Below are 24,961 nucleotides of genomic sequence, written 5' to 3'. Positions count from 1 at the left end.
AAATTGTCAAGAACACCGAGCATGTCATGATCGGGGGAGAAATCTAATGATCCAGGAGTGTTTCACAATAAAAATGTTGCTCAGCTAGCATGACCACATCATACTGATGCATTTTCCAGTGTTCCTGAGAGCTCCCAACTGGAGCTGGGACATATAAAGGAGAATGTCAAATAGAGAGTCCCACCGCACTCCTGACCGAGAATCCCCATATAATGTGGGGCGGTGCTGAAGTGGCCGCGGGTGGCGCCGCCAAATACTTGCAAAACAGGAAACATGGTCACCAGCACTCCAAGTTTTCTTCAAAACAAAATCCTTTTATTCATTCTTGCAGGCCATATCACCATGCGTGGCAATGTTTTGGAACCTGTCCGGTCCCTTCATCAGGCAAACAAATGAACGGACCAGACAGGTTCCGAAACATTGCCACACATGGTGATATGACCTGCAAGAATGAATAAAAGGATTTTGTTTTGAAGAAAACTTGGAGTTCTGCTGACCATTTTTTCTGTTTTATAAAGGAGACTGGGAACACACTGCAGAGAATACTTATTTCTGATACTCCACGGAAGACCTTGTAACTGTGTCTTGGTGCAATATTTATGATGTTGCCTGTCTTCTTGTAAAACATTACAGTAATTCTAACCAGCACTAGAAATATGACTGATGGAATCCAATATAGTGGCAACACATACACTTTCCTTTCCCCCAATGTTTTATAAATTGGAGTAAAACATGTCATCATGTTTAACCATCATCCTGCCAGAATGTTCATTGCCAGACGTGGCTGCCAGCAAATGACTCTTTTCTGGAAAAAGTGGTGTGCTTTGTTCTCAACAAGGGATGGTGCATATATGATAGGGATGCATTGCGTTTCCATTTGAGTTACATTTCCTGTGGGTATACTTCTTGACCCCTGTAGCTATCTTTAGTGCATCTCCAGCACACACAAAAAAAAATTATCTTTGGATATGGTGGGGAAGGGTTAGCATCTATGCTTATTGTTGGTGGATGTCTCATTGGGGATATTAACCCTTTCTTCCTTTTTAATGACAATGTTATCACCACATAAGAAGTAACGGGAAATCTGCAATGGAAACATTGACAAGCAGTTAAGAGCTTACCTTACCTAACCTTTCCCTACTTTACTAAAAGCTGTTTTTATTACTGTATGTGTCCCTATTTGAGATTTTCCTATTGGTAACATCTTAGACAGCAGTAAACACCTAAAAAAGATTCTAACTTTTCCTATTTTAAGGTAAATTAATGTTTTGGCTGGAGAAGCACTTTAACCTCTCTTTTAACTGAAAGCGCTGTACACACCACCACCCCCATCAATTTGCGGCTAATGTCCTTGAAAAGAGCGGAGGTTCATTTAAATAATTGGAAAAATATAAAACAGACACAGAATGGCACATCAGAAAATACATCTCAGCCTGCAGTCTAAGTGCTCCATTAGGCTGACTGAAGCTCTCCAGCTGCTGAGCAGCTTCCAGTCCCAGCATGACCAGCCAGCCACCATTTCCCAGACATTTGCTGGTAGTCATTTAGAACTCATTAAAATGTCATAACAAGGTGAAAACCTTACATGTATTCTATGTTTCCACACACTTGTCAGGGCAAATCAAAACATTTTGAAATTGGTGCTATTTTTTACATTATGTTGGACGCACAGTAGGAAACAGTTGGTTCTCATCGGTTCACAAATGACGGTGGAGCCAAAGGTTTTCTACTGTTGATCTGATGGCAAAATCACATCAGATGTCAGGATGAGACGGACTAGATTGTTAAGAGGTCTCTCGTATGTTTGATATACAAGATATGAGATGATAGAGAATGGCAGATGTTACTGTTGTTATCGGTAGGAATAAGTTTGCACAGATAAAATCCAGAAATGCTTTTAGATATTGTACAAAAAATGTTGTGTTTGTTGCAGGTTATCGTCCTATTAACCCTTCTGTACGTGCAGCTTTGGCTGCGGAAGGGTTAAGGCTATCAGCACAGTGTGCAGTGGTGACTGGTTCTCCAAATTACAAACCTCTGTCTGTATTTATCCAACATCCATTCTTATGTAGAACGATCTAGAGTTTGATATGACCAGATGGTTGAATAAATATTACTGATCCAGATGATGGAGTTATTGTTTACCAGAAGCAAGATTCATCACCACATTCACCTATGACTTGGCACGTCAGAGCTTCTATAAGATCTCAACCCTTTTTTACAGAGTTCAATGCCCAGTAACAATATGGCTAAAGGGACCCATTGGACATTGTGGACAATACAGCAGGAGGAGTGTGGCAGAGTGGAAGATAGAGTCAGCAACGCTTACCACAAAAGTCTGCTAAAGGATAGTCTGCTGTATAAGAAGCTAGGGAGTGAGTCCGGCTATTAGCATCCAGCAAAATGTTAAAGTATAAAAACCCCAAAACCAAAAATGATTATATTGAAGCTTACAGATCCTTAGAGGTGGTGAATGCCTGGTAATCCTATGAATAACAAATTTCCTGTCCCTAGGCATTAACACTTACCCCTCCAACTGTATCTGTAGAGGAAGTCATGGTTTCCACCCAAGCTGGACTAAAAACATGTCTGCCTTTGTTCATCTAAATTACATGGGGGATGTAATGGGGGAGAGATTGGTAGGTTACAAAAGAAAGATAACATTTTCTTTGCTTTCACTTCATTGAACAGGAAGTTATAAGGAGGATACATTTCTAGCAAGATTAACAGGTATGTTCTGTGCTTGCTGAAATTTTTTTTAGCCTGAACATAAAAATGAACGCAACCACCACATCTAAGGACTGGTAAGATGTAGCATAAGTATATGTTGTTCTTGGGTTCAGTTATTCTGTAAATGGGAGTTTTTACTTTGTCCTCTACTCAAAACTGATGAGTCTCAAGTAGACAGCAAAGCAACAGCTTTACTTTAAAGCCCCCTCCACAACAGCCAATACTGACCTTTCTTTGGCTTCCACACCACTCCATTTAGCCACCCAGAAAGAGGAAGTCAAGTCCTGTGTGGGTTTTAGTCATACACTATCTTAGGGCCCATTCGCCTTAATTTCAGTGAGTTCCAGCATGGTTACCTGCTAGAACGCACTGGATAGCATACTGTAAGCCTCCCTGCTATTTTTTGGAATCGGACTAGAACACGGGCATTGCTGTGTAGGACAGTGTCAGCACCAATTCAGAGATGATTTGAGGATCAACAGCCGAATGATGCCCAAATAAACTACATTTATGTAGATAGGGTACTTGAGTGCATTTTAAAGATTTTTACTCCTGAGTTTAGTGTCACTGTAAACAACAATGGAAGCTAAGCACACAAAAGACAGGAAGAGGACAAAGAATGGTCTGCAGTCCCCATGAAGCCAATCTCTCCCCATTACTGACTTACCATGTCTTGTTCTGCACTGTGTCTCTGTATGGAGGCAGCCATCTTGGTCAAGGCACGGCTTTTGCTTCCTCATGTCAGAGCCTCCAGCTTTGAATGATGTCAAACTGATGCCATCCACACAACCCCAAAGCCCGTTGACACAGGCCCTTCAACTCACAAATCTCTAAATTACAGCTATGAGGCTGTAGGCACATGAGTGCCTAGGCATCCACACATACAAGAAGTCAAAAGTTTTTTTGTGAGAGGAATTCCCAAAAGGATATGCATTTTCAGGGTATTGAATAGGCACAATTAAAATTTACAGATGTAACATATCATATCTTCACATTTCATGTTCAGTTCCACTTTAAAGCTTTGTTCCATGAAGTGCTAAATTCTGGTCTGCTGACAGGGTCTCTTTAAGTGAGAGGAAATCAAGTTAATTTGCCCAGAGTTTTATTATACCATCGCCAGTATAAATGTGACTGAATTAAACATCGGTAATCAGTGTGATTTTTATCCCAGTAGGACTTTTTATGTTTTATTTTTTTAAAGCTTACTGACACAACGCTAATTAAAAAGTGAATTAATACAAGGAAAAGATATTCCTCAAAGGAAATCTCATAATGGTGCAACAGCAGGCGAATTACAGATTAGTGGCTGTAGAATAACCACTTAGGTGCTAGAGGAAAAGCAATCTGTTCCCAGAGCTTTGTCTGACATTTTGCATGTAAACTGGGCTGGGTGAATTAATGGTGTCTACAAGAGCCAATACATTCATTCAATCAAACAGACAAAAAAGCAAATAATAAAATGTAAAAATTCTATGAGCACTCGCATATACACCGATCAGCCATACCAGTAGGACCCCCCACCTAATATTGAGTAGGTCCCCCTTTTGCTGCCAAATCCGCCCTGACTCGTGGAGGGCATGCACTTCACTAGACTTCTGAAGGTACGCTGTGGTATTTGGCACCAAGCCGTCAGTAGCAGATTCTTTAAGTACTGTAAGTTGTGAGGTGGGGCCACCATGGATAGGACTTGTTTTCCCAGCATTTCCACAGATGCTCGATTGAATTGAGATCTGGTGAATTTGGAAGCTAAGTCAACACCTCAAACTCGTGTTCCTCAAACCATTCTCAATCATTTTTGCAGGGTGCATTATCCTGCTGAAAGAGGCCACTGCCATCAGGGAATACCATTTCCATAAAGGGGTGTACTTGGTCAGCAACAATGTTTGGGTAAGTGGTACGTGCCAAATTAACAGCCACTTAAATGGCAGGACCCAAGGTTTCCCAGCAACATTGCCCAAAGCATCACGCTGCCTCTGCCGGGTTGCCTTCTTCCCATAGTGCATCCTGGTGCCATCTTTTTCCCAGGTAAGTGATACACACGCACCTAGCCATACACATGATGTGAAAGAAAATGTGATTCATCAGACTAGGCCACATTCATCCGTTGCTCTGTGGTCCAGTTCTGATGCTCATGTGCCCATTGTAGGCGCTATTGTCAGGGGACACGGGTCAGCATGGGCACACTGACCAGTCTACGGTTACAGAGCATTATATGCAACACACTCAGGTGCACTGTATGTTCAGACACCTTTCTATCTGAATCAGCAGCTCTTCTTTTGGATTGGACTATGCTGGCCAGCCTTTGCTCCCCATGTGCATCAATAAGCCTTGGCCGCCCATGATCCTGTCGCCAGTTCACCAGTTTTCCTTCCTTGGACCACTTGTGGTAGGTCCTGACCACTGCAGACCGGGAACATCCTACAAGAACTGCAGTTTTGTAATTGCTCTGACCCAGTCATCAGTCCTCTAGCCATCACAATTTGGCCCTTGTCAAAGTCGCTCATATTCTTACAATGCCCATTTCTTCTGCTTCCAACTTCAGGGACAAAATGTTCAGTTCCTGCCCTAATATATCCCACCCACTTCCAGGTGTCATTGTAACATGATAATCAATGTTATTCATATCACCTCTCAGTGGTCACAATGTTATGGCTGATCCGTGTATGAAGAATAGTAGAACTATCCCACACCCATCAAAACAAAAAGTGAAGGATAATTCCTGGTGTAGAGGTAGTCCCAAAACTAAACAATGATCAGCTAAATAGCTATAGTGAGTGTGATGAGCAACTTCATGCAGTCAGCCTGAGAGTAGAGGAGTGGGAGCTCCAATAATGGCAAGTGGTGAAGAGATTTAAAAAAACAAGGAATAGCGCAAGAGAGCTCACATAGTGTAGTATATCAAAGATAATGTATTCAAAACAATGAATGATTAAAATCACACTCACAAAAGGTAGCAAAGTACAATAATAAAGCAAGCAAGTCCCTCTTCACACCTGGGCGTTTTGACACTCAAGGCTAAGTGCAACAAAACTCTCAACAAAAGAAGTTCCATTCATTTCTATGGCCCCTGTTCACACCTGAGAGTTTTGTTGCAAGCTGTAAAACGGCTATTGTTGGAAAAGGTACATGAACTTCTTTCGGGCAGATTACAGCACTTTTTGCCGCGTAGACTTCAATGGAAGCGCATTAAAATGCACGACAAAAGCTTGTTCCACATTTCTGTGCGCGTGTGCACACACGTTTCCTCATTCACAGCAATGCATTTTGATCTGCTCAAATAAACAGGCGTCTTTGCCTATGCGTGTCTAACGCACATAAAACAGTAGAAAGGCATCATGGCACACTCACAAACCAGCATGTAAAACAACTTGTCTCACCACTAAGGACAATGACAGAGGTTTGGATACACGTCTTCTGCAAAGGATGTGTAAGCCGCACTGCCGCACCAAGGCACCTCTTATAGTGCGGTCCTAACTCGAAACGATGAGAGTCTCCATCTTGGAGCACATGGGGGCAGAAGATATCAAATTGGGTGCAGGCCTGTCAGGAGGACGCCCCACCTCCTTAAAGGTACAGAAACACACAAGGGATCCCGCACATCCCATTGGCAGCTGAGAAACCCCATGCGTCGCTGCACCAAATCGGTAAAGCAAAACAAACGACAAACGCACTCAACAATTTGTTACCAGTTATACAGTAAGGTGCACACGAAATGGGCTTTGAACAGTAAAACAGTAGAAAGGCATCATGGCACACTCACAAACCAGCATGTAAAAGTGAGTGTGCCATGATGCCTTTGGGATGTGCGGGATCCCTTGTGTGTTTCTGTACCTTTAAGGAGGTGGGGCGTCCTCCTGAGTTCCCTGCTGCACACTATGGTACCACCCACTGCTCACTACGTTACCACTGTGTCATAGCTGGCAGGTGGAACTACACCTCTGTAACAGGAGACGCAGACAACCGACATACCTTGAACTGGATGCTGATGGTTCTGTCTCTCTGCAAGAGAGCAAAGATTTGAAGAATCAGGACCGGCACTTATAAACTCTGTCTGAGGTTTTTAATCTGGGAGTTATAAATTTTCAGCTACTATAAAACATGTTCTTTTAGCATATCCAAAGAGAAAGGGAAAGCCTCATGGATTGCTTCTGGGCCCTTTATTGAAAGGCAACACCGTAAAAGCATTCAGCCCTTGACCATTTTCTGTGGATAACCACACTTTGTCAAAAAGGACCACTTCAGCATACAGCCCGCCCTTAGTTGACACCACACATTGGAATTTATATTTCAACAACATCCTTTAGCTGACTCTCAGAACACAGTTCTGTGAAAGTGAACCCTAAATGGCCCAAACACAGATCATAATGACAAACACCAAAGTTACGATGATAAAATACAGAATAAGGACTAGTCGGTCTACAACCTGGGCTACTATTGTCCACTCTGTCTGCAAATCTTTCTGCTGCATATCAATTGCCACATCATGGTGGATCTTTAAGATTTGTAATAAGATTCTTTTCAACAGCTTAACCTCCTTCTTAACATTTATATCCTTCTCCAGTGCCTTCTTTTTGTCCGTAACCGCTTCATTTTTTTCAGATGTTTTAGCATTCTCAGGATCTGCAAAAGAAAATAAAACCTTGTAAAAAGAGGACGGAGAAAGGGACGGCAGAATATTTTTTAGTGGACACTCACCATTGCCTGTTTTGACTGGTATAACCAGTTCATCTTTGGCATAAACCTTCCTAAAGAACATAAAAGGTGCCAGATGCTTCAAGACAAGTATTTTGATCCATGCAGGTACATGTGGGTTGGTAGTAGATTGCTCTGTCATGTAGGAAGTAGCTATTGTTGCCATTATGCTGAGGACCATCATGGCCATACTAATGCAGCAGAAAATACCTAAAATGACAGAATCAGCTTTAGCTGTTACCCAATAAAAAATGAAAACTGATATAGTAATAAATCATTAAATTCAGCTGCATCCAAGCGTACTTTCCTTAATTTTTGGCCAAACACTGAAGAGTTGAATCACTCATAACATTATACAGGGTCCCCACTGGAAAGATTTCTCCAAAGCAGTTTATGTCTAATCCTATATGCACATGGGGCTATTAGCTGCGGCTGCGGATTCCTGTAGGTAAAACTCACAGATTCAGCAAAATCCCAGGTGGGTTCATACAGCTAAGATCATTCTGCCTGTTCAAGTGAATGACAATCTGACAGTGGCCACATCTGTCCATATGTTATTGTAGATAAAATGATTACCTGTGGTTAAGGGATAGATGATTGTCCCTGGATGCAATTTGTTTGTGCCCAGGGCAAACATCTATCATTAACCACAGACAATCATTCCATCTACAATTACATGTGGACAGCCACGGACAGATGCAGCTGCTGTCAGCCTATGCAAACCCACCTGTGTTTCCTGCCGCAAACATCCACAGGCTGGTGCTGCATGAATCCAAAGACACAGCTAACAGCCCAGTGTGCATGTGCCTTAAGGGGTCACTCTCTTTCTTGCATCTGGATTGATAGTTATTTGTACATTCTACGTTATAGGCAACCCAATGTGATAGCACAATAACATAACTCAACTTGCAATTAGGTGGATTAGTTCTAATGAGGAAATCCCAGATAGCAAGGATAACTTGCTACAAACTTGTGGCAGGGTTAAATTGTAATTCTTGTTAACTTGCTGCACATATTCCTGGCAAGTTGTAGACTTGCAGAACACTTGCAGTACAAGTTCTAGTTGACACTTTTTGAATTTGTAACAAATTTGCTTGTAAGTCTACAGCAAGAGACCTGCAGGTCTTATCAAGAGCTCTGCAAGTGTACAGCACTTTTGCAAAGCACGTTGATCTGGAGACTTGCAATGCAGACTTGCTGTAATTGTGCAACAAAATTGTGAAGCTTGGCATGTCCAGCAATAGTTTAACAAGTAATTTTCAAACTTGCAGCTCAATTGCTTGTATCTGGGATGTTTTTCTTTTATAAGTTTAAACTGACCCTCTATACTTTACAGCATTATTTTTTACTTTTTACACGCACCATTAAAAGTTATTCCAAATAATGTGTAAGAAGGTCATAGAATCTACCCATGTGATTTTACTAATTTAGCTTGATGGACCATTGCTGAAGAGTGAGACATTTCCCACATTACAACCTTTAGGTTGTGCATAACAATCCGTTGTAGAACAGATTTGCATGTACAATCAAGCTGTGTTTAGGCACCAGAATCGGACAGTGTTGCCTCAAGCACGAGTATTTAGATTGGCTGAATATTTGTGTTCATGTGAAGCAGTTGGGAGGAGAGAGGTGCTGTCAAGATGTTACTGGCACCCAGGGGCCCAATTTCTGCCCCCTGAGGCCGGGGGGTGGGTGGAGCTGGAGGTGCACGTTATCAGGGGGTTGTTGGCGGAGCATGTTACCGGGGGGTTAGAGGGTGGTGCATGGTACCTCTGTCCGGCGTTCCACCCAGCTCACTGACATCACTGGTTGCCAGGAGCAGGGCAGGACACCAGTTACATGACCCCACTTAGCTCCTGGCAACCAGTGACATCAGTGAGCTGGGTAGGAGGCCGGCCAGAGCATCACAGGTTGCTAAGAGCTCTTTGCAGCTTGGGACACTCTGGCCAGAAAGTGACCCGATGAGATGTTAGGCTCCCTAATTATAGGGATGACCCTGCTGGCACCTTTTTAAAGGGAATAACAATGGCTCTTCTCTCTGAGAGCCGTGAGACAGAGGTTTATGGGGGTTGGAGACCTGAGATTGTCACCTCATTCAGCCAATGACTGTCTTCTCAAGTCTATGGATCAAAGACTCAAGGAAGAAATCTTAATGGCCGTCTGTCGGCGAGACGCCTGTGTGGCTGTAAGTGTTGCTTGACTCTAGACCTATTGGGTCAAGAGTCACTATGACCACCAGGCATTTAGCCATTTCTCTCATAGTAGGTTTTCCTTAAACGCATATTGCACTTTTTGCAAAAAACAAATTAATGGAACTATATTTTAAAAATAAAAAATGTGCATTAATGAATTATTTTGCATTGGAGCCAGCACTGCATTTCAACCACAATCAATGGATCACGGGTGCAATGCACAGGCTTCTGCAGACTGTTCCTCCAGCCCCTGTCAATACAGAGATAGGGAACTCCTGCTATGGAGCTGGAGGATGATATAATGGACTTTTAATGACGTCACCGCACTTGGGACGTCAGATTGGCAAATGGGACTTTATCATTCACAAACCCTGTAAATGTATTTGTGAATAATTGACGTAGCTCTGTGGGTGGAGCCACACATAGCTGCACTGAACTTAAATTAAAACAGGGGACTGTGGGAAGAAACACCCCAGCAATTCAGGTAAGTGGGGGGACAGGTTGAGAGTGGGGGGCTGTGGAATGGCCCCATGGGTATAACATGGAATATGGTATTAAAGGTGGACTTAGCCTTGTCATATTTTATTGCATTTTAGATTTAAAGTAGTATTAAACTTTTAAACTTTTTCAATAATTAATCCAGATCAAACAAATATACATTCCCCAGCAAAATATTTCTTTAAATCTTTGCCCAAACACTTACAGTCATCATGTTTCTGAATGGTCTGCTCCAAACTCTCATAGCTCCACTTCCCTAAACTTCCTGTCCAGTACAAGATCACAAGGGACAGAGCAGTCTCCAGTAGCTGCCCATCCACTGCTTGGAGGAGGGAGAAAGGCAGAAGAGGGAGCAGAGGAATGCCCTGCCTTGCTGTGTCCGTGTGTTTGTGGAGACACACACAGCTTACTAGCACACACATAAGGGGGGGGGGGGCTCCATAGGATCCTGCAAGGGAAAGGAGCCACCCTAAAACAGGATATTAGGGCTAGTGCTCAGGAGACCACTTGTACTGGAAGTTGAAACTTTTAAACACCAAGGAGCAGTATTCATTGTGAACGATTTAATCAGCATTTGAGATAGACTAAAACCTTTTGACTTTAATATCTTTAGGTGATACTGTTATCATATAACATACCTAACATGGGAGTTTTATCAGAATTGGGCAGCATGTCATTCAGAATGAGCAGCAGCACTGAGAAGCCCAGAACAACGGTGATCTTGAAGTCAAGTCTAACACTGTAACTCCGGATGAACATACTTGAAAGATCCAGGAATACCAGGAAACAGACAGGTATGATGAGGTTTAAAACGTATATAATAGATGCTCTTTTCACCTCAATCTATGGGGAAAAAAATCACATGTAATTATATTGCATATTCTATAGGAAACAATGTTGCACACAGAAACCACCAAAGAATAAATTCTGTTACTGCATTTACAAGGAGCACTGCTAGACAATGTGAGGCTCCATTCACATATAGAATTTGTGTTTCCCGCAAGTTTTTCTGTGCGGAAGACTGTGCGGGACAAAAATTATGATTTTAATCCTCACGGATGCCGTTCCTTTGTGTCTGTACATAGGAGCTTACACTCTAATGCCCCCCCCCCACAGTCACATCAGTCTCTGTACAGAGGAGCTTACACTCTAATATCCCCCTACAGTCACATTACCTGCTAGCCGCAGGGCTTCGTCACCCGCTGGACACTAGACATGTGCACCGGCAAAAAAAACGTTTCGTTTCATCTTGTTTTGATTCGGATTTTCCGTTTTTCAGGATTCGGACTAAATTCGTTAGCGGTAGTCTGTACGAATGTTCATTTCCGTTTCATGTTGGTATAGTTCGTTTAATTGCAGCAAAGTGACATACATTTTTTTTTTTATTGTCACTTTGCTGCAATGAAAATTCGTCCACAAACGAAAATGCGTACAGACTACCGCTAACGAATTTCGTCCGGAAAACAAACAAATCGCACATGTCTACTGGACGCAGGGCTTAGGGTTAGTTCACACCATAAGCAGTGTGTTCTGGTCTGATTCTGGCCAGAACGCACTGCCCGCATTGCGGCCGGCTCACTTTTTGGCCAGGCTGGAGGGGGCACAGTGGGCCATTGAAGTAAATAGCGCCGTAGCCACGCCCTTCGGCTGCAATGCGATCCGTTTCGGCAATATATTAAATGAGCTGTGGGCACTTGCCAGATTTAAAGATGGCCACCGCTACTCACGGCGGCCATCTTTGAAAAAGTAATGTGCAGTCAGTCACAGACAGGGGGACACCGGAGGCATCCTCCGGTGCTGCGGGGCCGGGCGGCCGCCTCCACCTACTACCAGTCAACTGTACGGCTGCAGGCCGATATTCATGTAAGGTTCACGGGCCCCTCACGCGGCCTGGGCCCCTTACTTGAATATCGGCCGTACCCCCCTGACGGCGGCCCTGGTCAGTGGATTCAGTGAACTCAGATGACAAAGCTTCAATCAGTGGATGCATTGGACTCAGATGGCAAAGCTTTAATAGGTGGATGCAGTGGAATCATACGGCAGAGCTTTAATTGATGTTTGCAGTGGACTCAGATGGCAGAGCTTCAATTAGTGGAGGCACTGGACTCAGATGGCAAAGCTTCAATAGCTGGATGCAGTGAACTCATATGGCAGAGCTTCAATTAGTGGATGGAGTGGACTCAGATGGCAGAGTTTCAATCCGTGTATGCAGTGGATTCCAATGGCAAAGCTTCAATCCGTAGATGCAGTGGACTCTGATGACAAAGCTTCAGTCAGTGGATGCAGTAGACTCTAATTGCAGAGCTTCAATCTGTGGATGCAGTGGACTCAGATGGCAGAGCTTCAGTCAGTGGATGCAGTGGACTCAGATGGCAGAGCTTCAGTCAGTGGATGAAGTGTACTCAGATGGCAGAGTTTCAGTCAGTGGATGCAGTGGACTCAGATGGCAGAGCTTCGATCCTTGAATGCAGTGGACTCAGATGGCAGAGCTTCGATCCTTGGATGCAGTGGACTCAGATGGCAGAGCTTCAGTCAGTGGATGCAGTGGACTCAGATGGCAGAGCTTCAATCTGTGGATGCAGTTGACTCTAATGGCAGAGCTTCAGTCAGTGGATGCAGTGGCATGCGAATTCACATGATGGTAAGGAGGGCCCTGCCCGTGAGGGCTTACAATCTAAAAGGAAGGGGGAAGTGATACATGAGGAGGTGTGTGTGGATAAAATGTTTGAGAAAGTAGAGTTCAGTGGTTAGTTTGAGGCGGGATAGGTTTCCTTGGAGAGAAGAGTCTTTAGGGATCGCCTAAGGGCAGACAGAGTAGGAGGTAATAGGAGAATAGACCCAAAAGATAATACAAAAGAATATTCACAACAGCAACAGAAGATACAGAGAAAAATACACTGAGAAAGGTGAAAGGATGTCCTTTAGTCCCCGTGCAATGCAGTTCCTTACACTGTAAATGACTAGGCTGTATTCCACTCCTTCGCTCATCATGGTTGTGTTGTGCACTGTTACCGCCTGCAGCGTCCAGTCATTTTTAGTGGCAAACACATCAAATGCATTTTTGTTGACAACCGTCGTGTTGCTTTTTGGCCACATAACCATATCTGAAACTACACAGAGCAACATGGCTGCTGGTAACTTGTCATTCTTATAAACAGTCCAGGGAATATGCAGGTGAACTTAAAGTGTATTTCCACTTTTGCAGCCAAACTGGGAGAGCACCTATTTTATATTTGTCACACGTTCCTATTCACATTGCATCACAAAAAATATTTAAAAATTGCTGCTGCTTATATTTTACTTATATTCTATTCTGAAAGAAAAGTTTTCTCCTCTAAACTAACTTTTTTACATAGTAATGTGTATTCTAACTCTCTGGAGTGCAAAGAGGGGGGTGGTAAAGTTTAACCTTATTAACCCTGTCTGTACTATGCTGACTGATCTCAATAGCAATTATAAACTAGTTTTGAACCCTGTCTGCCCTAATAACAGGTTAAAGATCTAAAAGCAGGCAGCTCAATGTGTCCCTAGTCTCTCTATGGGGACAGCCAGTGTTTCCTGTCACTTTGAAATTGTAAGGCCTGCAAAGGCCTGCTACACAGAGACATGTAAAAGGGAAGATATATTTTTTTTAAAAACCAATATATTTAGCTATTCTGTGTGAATGGGAACACATAACAAACATATAGTGGAGGTTTTCTCAAATTTGACTGCAAAAGTGGAAATACACTGTAAAAAAACAATCTTTTGCCAAGATATAAGCAATGAAGTGGCTATTGCAAAAACGCTAATATACTCACTGTAGATCACATCCATTTCCTTATACATTCATCATCACAGGAGCAGAGCTATGGCCAAAAGTGAAACTTCTGATCTCTATAAGTGCCCATACACAGCTAACTAACTCTCCATCCACGCTTAGGGGCCCTGTTCACACCATGTGCGTTTGGGCATTTTTTCCAACGCAGCCTGAACACAAGACAAGGCAAGTTGCCTTGTCATGGGTAGGCACAGTTCACACCACCACATTGCATGTAGTACTTTTTTTACCAAACACATCATACTGTAGTGTGCCCATAGAACTCAATGAAATGTGACTTGTGACAGTACATCACTTCCTGTTCATTCATGATTGTGGACATAGTAACTAATACTATCTCCTCCATTTCTAAATGGGCAGGAGCACTCAATATAGAGGCTTCCTCTTCATTCATAACCGGGGCTGCAGAAAAAGAGATTGAGGACTCTGTGTCCTCAATCTCTTTTTCTATTTTAAAAGGGAAATATCAGGGGCCTGATTTCCCCAAAGCCCCTAACCCTTGGTTCACAAGAATGGTGCGCGTTTTTTGGCATTTCCAATGAAGTCCATAGGTAGGAAAAGTGCTTTTAACTGCCCAAAGCTCCTGTATCTTTTCAGACGTCTGGCGTATTTCTGCTCAGGTGTGAACCAAGGCCATTGAAAATCATGTGATTTTTTGTGTTGGGCAGTTAAAAGCGCTTTTCAAACTGCTTAAAAACGCTGAGGTGTGAACCAGGGCTTACAGTAAAGTAAAAAAATAAATAATAATAATAATAATAATAATTTCAAACATTTTAAGGTTGGAAAAAAAAGTCATTTTAGTTTTCAGCCTGAAAAAATTATTTTATTTTGGTTTTGGTCTAAAAATGTAATTTCAGTGCATCCCTAATATAAAGGTATGGTACCATAGCTGTACCCTACAAGATTAAATACATACACTCAGAGAACAGAACAGAACTTATTACAGAGCATAGATTCTATCCAATAAAAAAAGACTTGTTAGACATATGTTCTGTGCAACAAACATACCTCCGTAAACATAAGATCCAAAGGTGAGCCTGCATGTCTGATTATCAAAGGGGAACTTGAAAATGTCCAAATTGCAGGTGCTGACAATGCGTAGTGGCATTGCATTAATGACTTTCCCAGTGCTCTGCAGTATATAATATGGAATTTGTGGAGAATTTTCATCATTTTCCATCCTAAGTGACAAGAGATGGGATGAGCTACAAAGCATGATACAAATACCCTATGGAACTGAGAATGCATTTGATTCACACCTCCTGATTCTCTGAGATCAGAAAAGAGGGGCACATTTTAGTGCTAAACTTGTTTCAGGCTTCTAGCCATGCCCTAGGCTAGGTTCACTCCTAGGCGAAGGAGCTAGTGAGCTGTTTTTGCGTGGTTGTCGCACGTTTTTGTTTGCGCGTTTTTCAATGCATAGAGATGTCTATGAGACCCAAACCACGTGACAACCACCCGAAAATAGCTCCTGCACCTTTTTTTTAAATTCTATTTTTATTTAAGGAAGATCTTTTCAGAAATAAAAACAAACATACAAAGCAAATCACAATGTCATACAGTAAGGAATGTCATATTCAGGACATGAGATGTTGTCACTGCACAGTATAACCATAAGAATACCCCATGCATCACCCTGCCACGTACAAAGGAGAGTGAAACCCCACGATCGCTAAACTGGGACCGATCCCTGAGGTGTTTTTCAAATTCTGTTTTTATTTAAGGAAGATTTTTTCAGAGCTCCTGCACGTTTTTGCATGACAGGCGATTTCTACCGCGCGACAAATGACAAAGGTATGAACAGCTTCCATAGACTTGAATGCAAGTCTCTGTTTTGTGCGATATGGCGCAGCTAAATCCACGCAATAAATCGCCTAGATGTTAACCTAGCCCCAAGCTCACCACACATGTTACAATCTAAATGTATAATCTCCTTTAGATCTACCAAAAACTATGTAGTCCAAGAGTCTTCCCAATTGGATACAAATTGAATGGATACATTCATGAAGACCTTATAATACATAGTTGTTGGTGAAACTAAAGTTGATTGTTCAAAGATTGTATGGTTATATTATAGTGTGTATGGTAACCCTTAGCCATATCCCCACCAAACCGCAGTCACATTCTTCCTACTTTCCCTTATAAGGTGTGAAAACCCCATAGTAATTCAATTTGTCTGACAACTGCACAACACACCTATCGTCTGTTAGTGAGGCTAGGTTACACACCAAGGCGATTAAGCTGGTAAGCTGTATTCAATGCATAGAGATATCTATGGACCCAAACCGCACATCAACCGCTAAAAAATAGCTCCTGCACCTCTTTGCGCGACAGGCAATTACTACTGCGCGACAAGTCGCAAAGGTATGAACCGCTTCCATAGACTTGAATGCAAATCTCTGTTTTGTGCGATATCGCGCGGCTAAATCCACGCGATAAATTGCCTAGGTGTGAACCTAGCCTCAGGGACGGTGCACACTTGGGCGATCCGTGACCGTGCGGCAATCATGCACCATACCGCATGGATTGCCGTGTGGTCACAGAGTCGCCCTTCAGCGACGATCGCACTGTAGGTGCCATTATTTTGTAATGGCACCCCAGTCGTGCCCGGGGGATCGTGCGTAACAGCCGCTCATCGCGTATCGCAAAAAGAAGCTACTAAAGGTCACCAGCCAGTTGTGTTACTAGTGTCAGACATCACCTATTAATAAATGTTAATTAGAAAATACAGAAGTAAGCAAATAGTAGTCAGTGCAGCCAAAAGAAATCATAGCAATCAGACCTTTGCTATGTTTGAACCCAATAAGTACACCTCTAGCAACCCCATTCAGGGTTCTTCATTGAATTATTCTACAATGGAATTTTGACTCTGGCATCATTGCTTCACTATAACAACATGCAATGATGCTGGTGATACTATATCACATGTTATATACAGTAGAATCAGCCAGAATCGGTTTAGTAAAAGGGCATAGTTCTGGTCCCTCTATCAGGACAGGATTGTTTTGTAAGCATAGGTAAGTGGACGTCTGAGCACTGGTAAGTCTTGGGAGCGTGTGAGTAGAGCAGCAGTTGTCCTTCTCTCATATCTCTATTGGATATCCTCTAGCTCATAAATGACATTATAGTAATAATTACTATATCATCATCTCTTTACATATAACATATTCTTCAGTATATGATAGAACAATCTCCAACAAAATTGAAATACCAGACTTCCAGACTCAGCACCTCCACATACTGATAAATATACCCAATTACATGTTATACTGTATATGAGTGCCACCATGCATAGATCAAATCATAATTTCTACATTTTATTCATCTTATAAGGGAATCAAAAGCAATAAAATAAATCATGCTATAGACATATATTAAACATGCATATAAACTCTCCCCCAAGACCCCCCTTATATCCTCAAATGGCGGTAATAGCTTGTATATCACATCTCAGTGTACATAACTGAGCCCCTGTATAACCACTTACACTGAAACAAGCAGTTGTGTCTCACATAATGGCAATGTATGCTGCTAGCCCACTATGTGATCACATCAGGTTTCTCACATGCAAGCTCCAAAAACTTTCACTGTGCATAAAACTCCAAATAATCAGAATTCCATGGAGGATTTGGGAGTATTCATAGCCATTTTATTGCAAGCCTAGGATGTTGTAATCAATTTTTCTCCACTTAGATGCCAGTTGTGGATATATCATTAGTCTATTCAATCTGGATTAAATGCCTTATTGATAGAGGCACGGCAGGCATACTGTGTGGTATTTGCCGAAACGCATCACATGCATATATCTAATAAGCACAGTGTCATGGACACGGGGCCATACCCTCGCAATATCTGCCAATTGGTGCCTCAAACTCCCTCCGCTTGTAAGAATATATTCTATCCTGTCCACGGACCATATATTACTATCCTCATGATTACCGTAGGTTTCAACATTGTAAGGCATATGTACATCCCATAGTAGTTGATCAGTGTTTGCCATCTATGCAAGTAACTGAATGTGCTTATATCAACATTGGTGTAAAATCAAGATTGGGAAGCTGTTACCTCATAGAAGAATTATCGCACTTAGCTCACTTACATTTCAAAGATATAAAGGTCTGGCTTCCAGAAATAATCATTGTTAACAAGCAGTTTCTTTATTCCACAAAAGTCAGCTGGGTTCCAGCTAATGAATTCATCTCTCCATGACTGGAAAGGAAAAATAAAAAGAAATGACCTAGAGTAGCTACATAATCTTATCCTTAGATGGCACAGTCTTTAGAGATAACAAACAACCCCACAGGCACTAGTGCAGTCCCACATTCCCCCTAACACAGTATTCTTGCATGTGTATTACGACAGCTTGTTTTCTTTGTATCTGTAATCCCATAGATGCACTACCTTTAGGGACACCAATCTTTCACCATGCCCACCAATGGCAACATTGCACCCTCGGCACTCACTTTCTTTAGTCTACAGAAATCTGCCCCTGCCATGAAAGATGTAGTTCCTTGTGTTTAGCCCCCAGTGTAAATATTCCCAGTTCTCCCCGTAAAGCTTATCATACACTGTTAGAATCTGGGCCGACTCCAGTGTATCATCTGAAATTCTAACTGTGGGTGGCCCTGCCAGGCATCACCCAGCTTGACAAACCTCAATTGAAAAATCAAATGTGGAAATTATTGGCCGACCAGTGACTGTAGCCAATTAGGGTATAGGTATTCTGACAGCCCCTGGTGCCCTGGCAATATTTAGCATGGGTAGGGGAATAGAGTGATATGAATGGGATACATGGGAAAAACACTACGAATCCGGCATTAGATCTAAAGAAGCTGTTTGTGTAATCAGCAAAACATTTTCAACAATATACAGCAAGTTTTCTTTTGAAGCTGCTTCTACCATGGGCTCCCCCACTCCGTCATGCCTAGATGACAGGACAGACTGACTATTGTATGCACGGCCCCATTTCTCGGATATGAGAACTCAGCTTGCCTAGCCATGCATGTGCAGTCCGATTTCTTTCTCACTTGCAGAACACTGAGCTCAGCCACTGCTGTGAAAGAGATTGGACTGTGTATGCACTTATGGTTAGGCACTGATGGAATTTTAAAATGTGTAATAAACGTCAAGGCTGAACTCCAAGCAAACAACTAAAAACACAGATGAAATACATATAAAGGAACTGTTTTACATGCCAATGTATTTGTAGTTCTGTCCATCCAGTCCTAAGAGTTACATAGCCTTGCCACAAAGCACAGCCCTGTGTAGTAGGGCGGGAGACCTGATTTTACCCTGCTACAGATCGGTTACAATTACAGGTCTTGTCCTTTCCCCAGTGTGTGACAGGACAGTGAAAGGAGACGCAACAGAATGATGAACTTATCTCACTGTGACTACGCTCCTAGGTAGTAAATAAATACTGCAGCTCAGTTGACTGTCTCCTTGTGCTGGTTCTGCCTCTCCCACTCAGAGCTCTGCTGTACAGGGATTGCAAGAGGATGGCAACGACTTAGATTCAGGTACTTATACTGCTTGCGTTTAAAAATAAATGTAATGATGTATCTATGAAGACAGAATTGTATTATTTTTTGTCTTTTTTATATCTGTCTGGATATCAGCTTTGAGGTTTTGATAGTGCAGGTGAAAAACAAATGTAGTGCTCCTCAACACCTTTACATATCCTGGATATTACTAGGATTGCAGTGCCATCTGCTGGTAATAACAGACAACATAGGACTTCCATTCCAATTAACTAGAGCTGCATGAATACCATTAGTCTTAAATGTTCAGATTTAAATGCAATAAGCAATGTGTACAGGAGGCTTATGTCAAAGCTATCAGAGCCACAGCCGGGCAGTCCTAGTAACCAGTAACATCAAATTTGTTCCCTACCTCCAACATTACAGGAGGACAGAGGAGCATCTTCTTCCGTCATCTCCTGCAGCCTGCTTCACCTCCCAGCTCTGGCTTACTAATAAAGTAGGAAAATACTGGCCCCTTATGTTAGTGGGGACACTAACATAAGGGGCCAGTATAAAGGGGACAAACAATATAAGGGGGCACTCTAATGGGCACAACTAATAATTAACTACAAAAATAAGGGGGCACGCTGATGGGGACAATCAATTTAAGTGGACATTCTGATGTGGACAACTAATTGTTAATTGTTCTCATCGGAGTGCCGCCTTATATTAGTTGCTTCCGTCCTTTTACATTAATTACGAAAGTAGGGGGTACTCTGATGAGGACAACAAATCATTAGTTGCATCCAACAAAGTGCCCCTATATTATTTGCCCCTATCAGATTTTTATCAATTTATGTATGTGCATGTGTGCCTATGCACCCTCACATTAATGTGTTGGCCCTCCACAAGTCTCAGTTTCTCATGTAGTTCTTCAAAAAATGTAATTGGCCACCCCGTGTTAGAGGAATGACTAAGTGTAGGTCCAGCCAAAACTTTCGTTTTGGACATAATGGGGAAGAATTAGACTGTCAGGTTTTCTGTCTTCTCTTTAAAGATATTTCCCCTTGCGTACCTTCTGGAGGACAACTGTTTCACCAGGCTGGAAGTGAGAGTAAGGCCTCATTTACACAGCTAAGTGTCGGCCTGTACAGATCCGTTCTGTGTGCACGGCTGTATCGGGCCGTTCCCGGGAAGGACAGGTGCTGTGCGTGATCGTACGTAGTAGCTTCTCTATGGTGATCGTACGTAGTAGCTTCTCTATAGGAGTATGCGGCCGTACGCTCACCCGAGCTGCACATCCGTGCGGGTGTGAGTGTCCATACGTGGACGCAGCCAGGATGGATAGGGAAGGACAGGTCGCTGCGTAAAATCACACGCAGTACCTGTCCTTCCCGGAAACGGCCCTATACGGCCGTGTATGCAGCACAAACCTGTACGGGCCGACACTTAGCTGTGTGAACGAGGCCTAAATCTCCAACAGCAGTGTGTGAGAGTTATGTGATTGCTTTTACATTTTTTTTATTTCTTTTATTATCTTTTCTATTTTCTAACACTGTTTGTCACCTTCAAAGTTCTGTAGAGCTGCCCAAATCACTTTTATTAGATAGTCAGGAGGCACCTGAACACAATGGCCGCAGCCCTGAGCTTCTTTTTACCCCTTGAGCTCCAGGACTTTTGTAAAGGTCCGCTGCACATCAAAAAGTTAAAGAGGATCTCTCTTAAAATTCACACTTCAAATAAACATACCTGGGTACTTGCCAGAACTAAGCCTACAATGCCGGAATTTATATTTGGTTTGGCGTCATTACCAGATCTGTCTAATCTCTAAATTTGTTTTGTTGATTTGTATTTTATTGTAGGCTCCGGACTTATCCTTTAAGTTCCTCCCACTTTTAGTGCAATTTGGATACATTCTCCATTTGGTATGCCATATTACGGGTGCCATGATTAGCCCCATTCCATCCCCATTCTCAGGATTACTGATTATCAGAAGTTCCCAGGTATGCACATAAATTAGTAGGACATTCATTAAAATTAGCACATTATTCTTTTGAATACAAAGTACCTCTTTCCAGCTATACAAAGGAAAACAGATGTTCACAAGCTTCCTAGGTAGCACAACTATCTCTTTCACATCTATGGGGTTGATTTACTAACCTTATAAACACGCCAAGAACAAGTATACAACTCTGTAGTGTGTTCCCTCCCAGCATGATCTATTGGTGGAATCTAGACACCTTTGTAGTGTGTACACACCCAGCAGGTATGTTGTGCAAAGCCTTGCATGAATTGCAAGGTGATGTTGTGTAAATTAGCTCTACGTTGTGTTGCTTGCGTTGATGAATGCAGGAATGTAAATGCATGAGCTAACCATTTTTGTCTAAACTGTGAAGCAGCATTATATATGCATCATGTGCATGATTTTTCCATATATGGCATTAGTGGAAATATGCTTTTAGAGACTTTTTGGTTGATAAATACGTAATACACCTAGTGCGTGCGTGTGTTTAGGTTAGTAAATCACCTCCTATATCTAAAAAGAATATTGAAATGATTTGGCTTACTGCTAAAGATCTTACCATGTAGAACCAGACAAAAATGATAGCAGTTTGCTCGCTCATTTTCTGAAACAAATAGGATTTGATCATTAATATAGAGGTGAAGATACTGAGATCAGAGTTAAAAAAATCAATTTACTATAAACTATAAATGATTGTAATATGCCGTAACAGCACTGACAGCCAATGAGAGCTAAAGGGAAAAGTCATATGCCTGAAAATAACAACCGTTATGGCAAAAGACATACAGCAACACAGCTTAGTGAATTCAGCCTTAAAGAATATCTATACCCAAGAACAAATATTTACTATATAGCAGCTTACCAGTCCTTAGATATGGTGGCTGCATTAGTTTTTTTTTTATTTTCAGGCTATGTATTTCCTACAGGTATAGAGAAAGTATAGAAAAATACATCAAAACATAAGGATAAGTGGGGTTGTTGTAAAGTAGGGGGATTGACTATATGCAGTCTAAAACCCTTTATTACATAAGTATTTGCTTATGTTGATTTTCGAACAGATTGGGTGGAAGAGGAAGGGTCCTTAACTCTTCATCTGTGGGCTCTGGTCCCCGTCTTGAACCACTCAGGGCCGTGGGTTGCTCTGTCAGTTACTCATCAATTTTTGTATCACCCAAATCATGTCTTTTTTTATGCCACTGCTTTTTATCATGAGATCAATGAGGTTTTGGAGGGATATGTCCACTATAATATGCGCATCCTTATTTTAAATGTCTAGTCTATTTTATGATATATGTATTGAATAAAATAATATATTTTTATATGAAGCAAACTTGTGGCTATTTGTTTTTTGTCATTTGGTGCCATTAAAGCCCCACCTATCCTTATGTTTTGATCAACTAATAGGGGTGTGGCACCAGTTACTGTGGCACCAGTTAGGATCTGTTCACAAAACCTTTTTTATTCCTATAGAAAAATACATGTAGATCTTGCCAGAATTACTTTGTCCTCTTTACTGCCCCTGTACTTAAAGGATAATTAAAGCCTCCGTTTTTTTTGCATAGATCTACTGCTAGCAAGCAGTAGACCTATGCAAAAAGTGTAAAAAAAACAAAAGACGCTTTAACAGAGGTTAATATTCACCTGTGTGTTCCCTACGTGCTCCCGTCCGATAATGTGAAGATCCTCGGGCGGCCGCAAAGCATCTTGGGGCGGGCGCATGCACAGTTCACATTTTCGGCCGGCACGCGAGGAGAGACACAAGGTAAGTCGATGGATGCGTGCACCCGCATGCAGACACCGTGGAACAGGAAGTGCCAGCAGGGACAGAGGAGTCAGCGCTGGATCGGAGACCCGCCGCAGCGCTGGAGGGACAGATGAAAACGACAAGAAAGAAGAGGAAGATTAGATTAAGAAACATCATTTAAGGTAAGTGCTGACATTAACACTGGGGGGAGGGGAAAAAATTTACTTTAATGTCACTTTAACTGATATTCAAACAGTGTTATAAGCTTTGCCAGCTGTCTTGTTATAACTATAAAACCACTCCTCCCTATGTAATGGAGATGAGGACCTTTCCTTATCTTCACTACATATGGAGGAGGGGTTCTGTAGTCCGAATTAGAAGAGCAGGCTAGGGCTTCTACATAACTACAGTGCAGTGAGAGAGCGTTGTCACTCTAGGAAAGGAAATGTGTTACTGGCAAGGTCACCAGGTGATAAGAAAAAGAAAAAAAGCCTAGAAAAGGAAACAAATGCAGCCACCATGTCTAAGGACTGATACATTGCAATATATCACCTTTTTTCCCTGGGGTTTAGATATACTTTTAAGAGCAAAGTATTCAAACATATTAATCAGAATTGTTTTTGTACTTTAAAAATGGACATGTGGAACAGATGCAACTGCAGCTTGATCAGATCTAAAGATAACCCCACCAAGCCCAAAACTTTTTAATAAAAACCTTTAGGACAGTTGTGGGTTTTTCAAGAAAGCTAATGGGGGTAATTTATCAAAACTGGAGTCTAGAGTCTAAATAAAAGTTAAATATTTTTCAAGTTCTTCTTTAATCATTTACGCATGTATGCTCAGACAAGGTAGTGTACGTGTTTATGGAGCAGCTGATAGATAGATATGCCTCCAGGCAGTTACATTATGCCTGCATGATCAACTGCCCTCATAAGTGTCTATAATTAGTAGACATGTGCGATTAGTTTCGTTACGAATCGAAATTCGTACGAATTTTCCTGAAATTCGTAAATTCGGAAGGATCCGAAATCCGAATTGCAGTTTCCGAATTATATCCGAAATACGAAATTCCGTTAACGAATTTCGGATCCGAATTTCTTTGAAACAGGAACTAATATTACCCCTGTAAATGAGGTTGAACAACATGACAAGATTTTTTTTTTAATCCGAAATACGGATCCGCTGCTGCTGAGGGTTGCATTACAATACACAGGCAGGAAATACGAAATTCCGTTGACGGAATTTCGTTCCGTTATGAACATTCGTTATATTGAAGTTAAAAAGCAAAGTACATTTGTTAATATATTGGAGTTGATGGTAGTTTTTTTTTTTATCCGAAATACGAAATTCGGATCCGAAATCCGTTAACGGAATTCGTATTTCGGATAAAAAAACAACTATCACATTGACTCCAATATTAACAAAAGTATTTTTGCTTTTTAACTTCATCATAACGAATGTTCGTACAGTTACGAAAATGTGCCGAAACTAACGAAAATTCGTATTTCGTACGAATCCGAATTGAGTTTCGGACATGAATTACGAAATACGAAATAACGGATATTCCGAAACGGAAAAATTTTTTGACGGCGCACAAGTCTAATAATTATTAGGGGCAACCAATACCCATAATACATTCTCTATATGACTTATTCTTATTTTGTAATTACAGTTGTGTAGTGAGAATGCTGCTTTCACTGTCTGGCATACAGATATCAATTACAGGGAGAATGTATAATTGTGTTTATGGAATACTGTCATTAACTATGACTCCTCAAACAAACTTACCTTTGGATGCAT

At 41.8% G+C, this 24,961-nt stretch overlaps 1 protein-coding gene across 1 annotated transcript; it reads right to left on the bottom strand.

Annotated features, from left to right (window-relative positions):
* Positions 1 to 982: 982 nt before the first annotated feature.
* On the bottom strand, positions 983 to 24,961 carry LOC108796558 (5-hydroxytryptamine receptor 3C-like). Its single transcript, XM_018568053.1, has 9 exons — positions 24,950 to 24,961; positions 18,032 to 18,141; positions 14,941 to 15,113; positions 13,062 to 13,222; positions 10,751 to 10,955; positions 7,426 to 7,632; positions 7,115 to 7,350; positions 6,700 to 6,729; positions 983 to 1,084 (listed from the first exon to the last, which is right to left on the bottom strand). Exons 1-9 carry the CDS (start codon positions 24,959 to 24,961, stop codon positions 983 to 985), a joined length of 1,236 nt encoding a protein of 411 aa, XP_018423555.1.

This window comes from Nanorana parkeri, unplaced genomic scaffold (genome assembly GCF_000935625.1).
Source record: "Nanorana parkeri isolate BGI_ZX_2015 unplaced genomic scaffold, ASM93562v1 scaffold1132, whole genome shotgun sequence".
Classification (NCBI taxonomy): domain Eukaryota; kingdom Metazoa; phylum Chordata; class Amphibia; order Anura; family Dicroglossidae; genus Nanorana; species Nanorana parkeri.
The sequence above is the reverse complement of the archived record's forward strand: the minus strand, read 5'-3'. Positions and strand labels throughout refer to the sequence as shown.

What these genes read in the sequence shown, in the direction of transcription:
- LOC108796558 (XM_018568053.1), bottom strand. An exon ending in TGGATCTTATGTTTACGGAG is followed by an intron (nt 13,223 to 14,940) that starts GTATGTTTGTTG and finishes TGCTCTGTGTAG; the next exon opens with TTTCAGATATGGTTATGTGG. An exon ending in TTATTCTGTATTTTATCATC is followed by an intron (nt 6,730 to 7,114) that starts GTAACTTTGGTG and finishes GCTCTCTTGCAG; the next exon opens with AGAGACAGAACCATCAGCAT.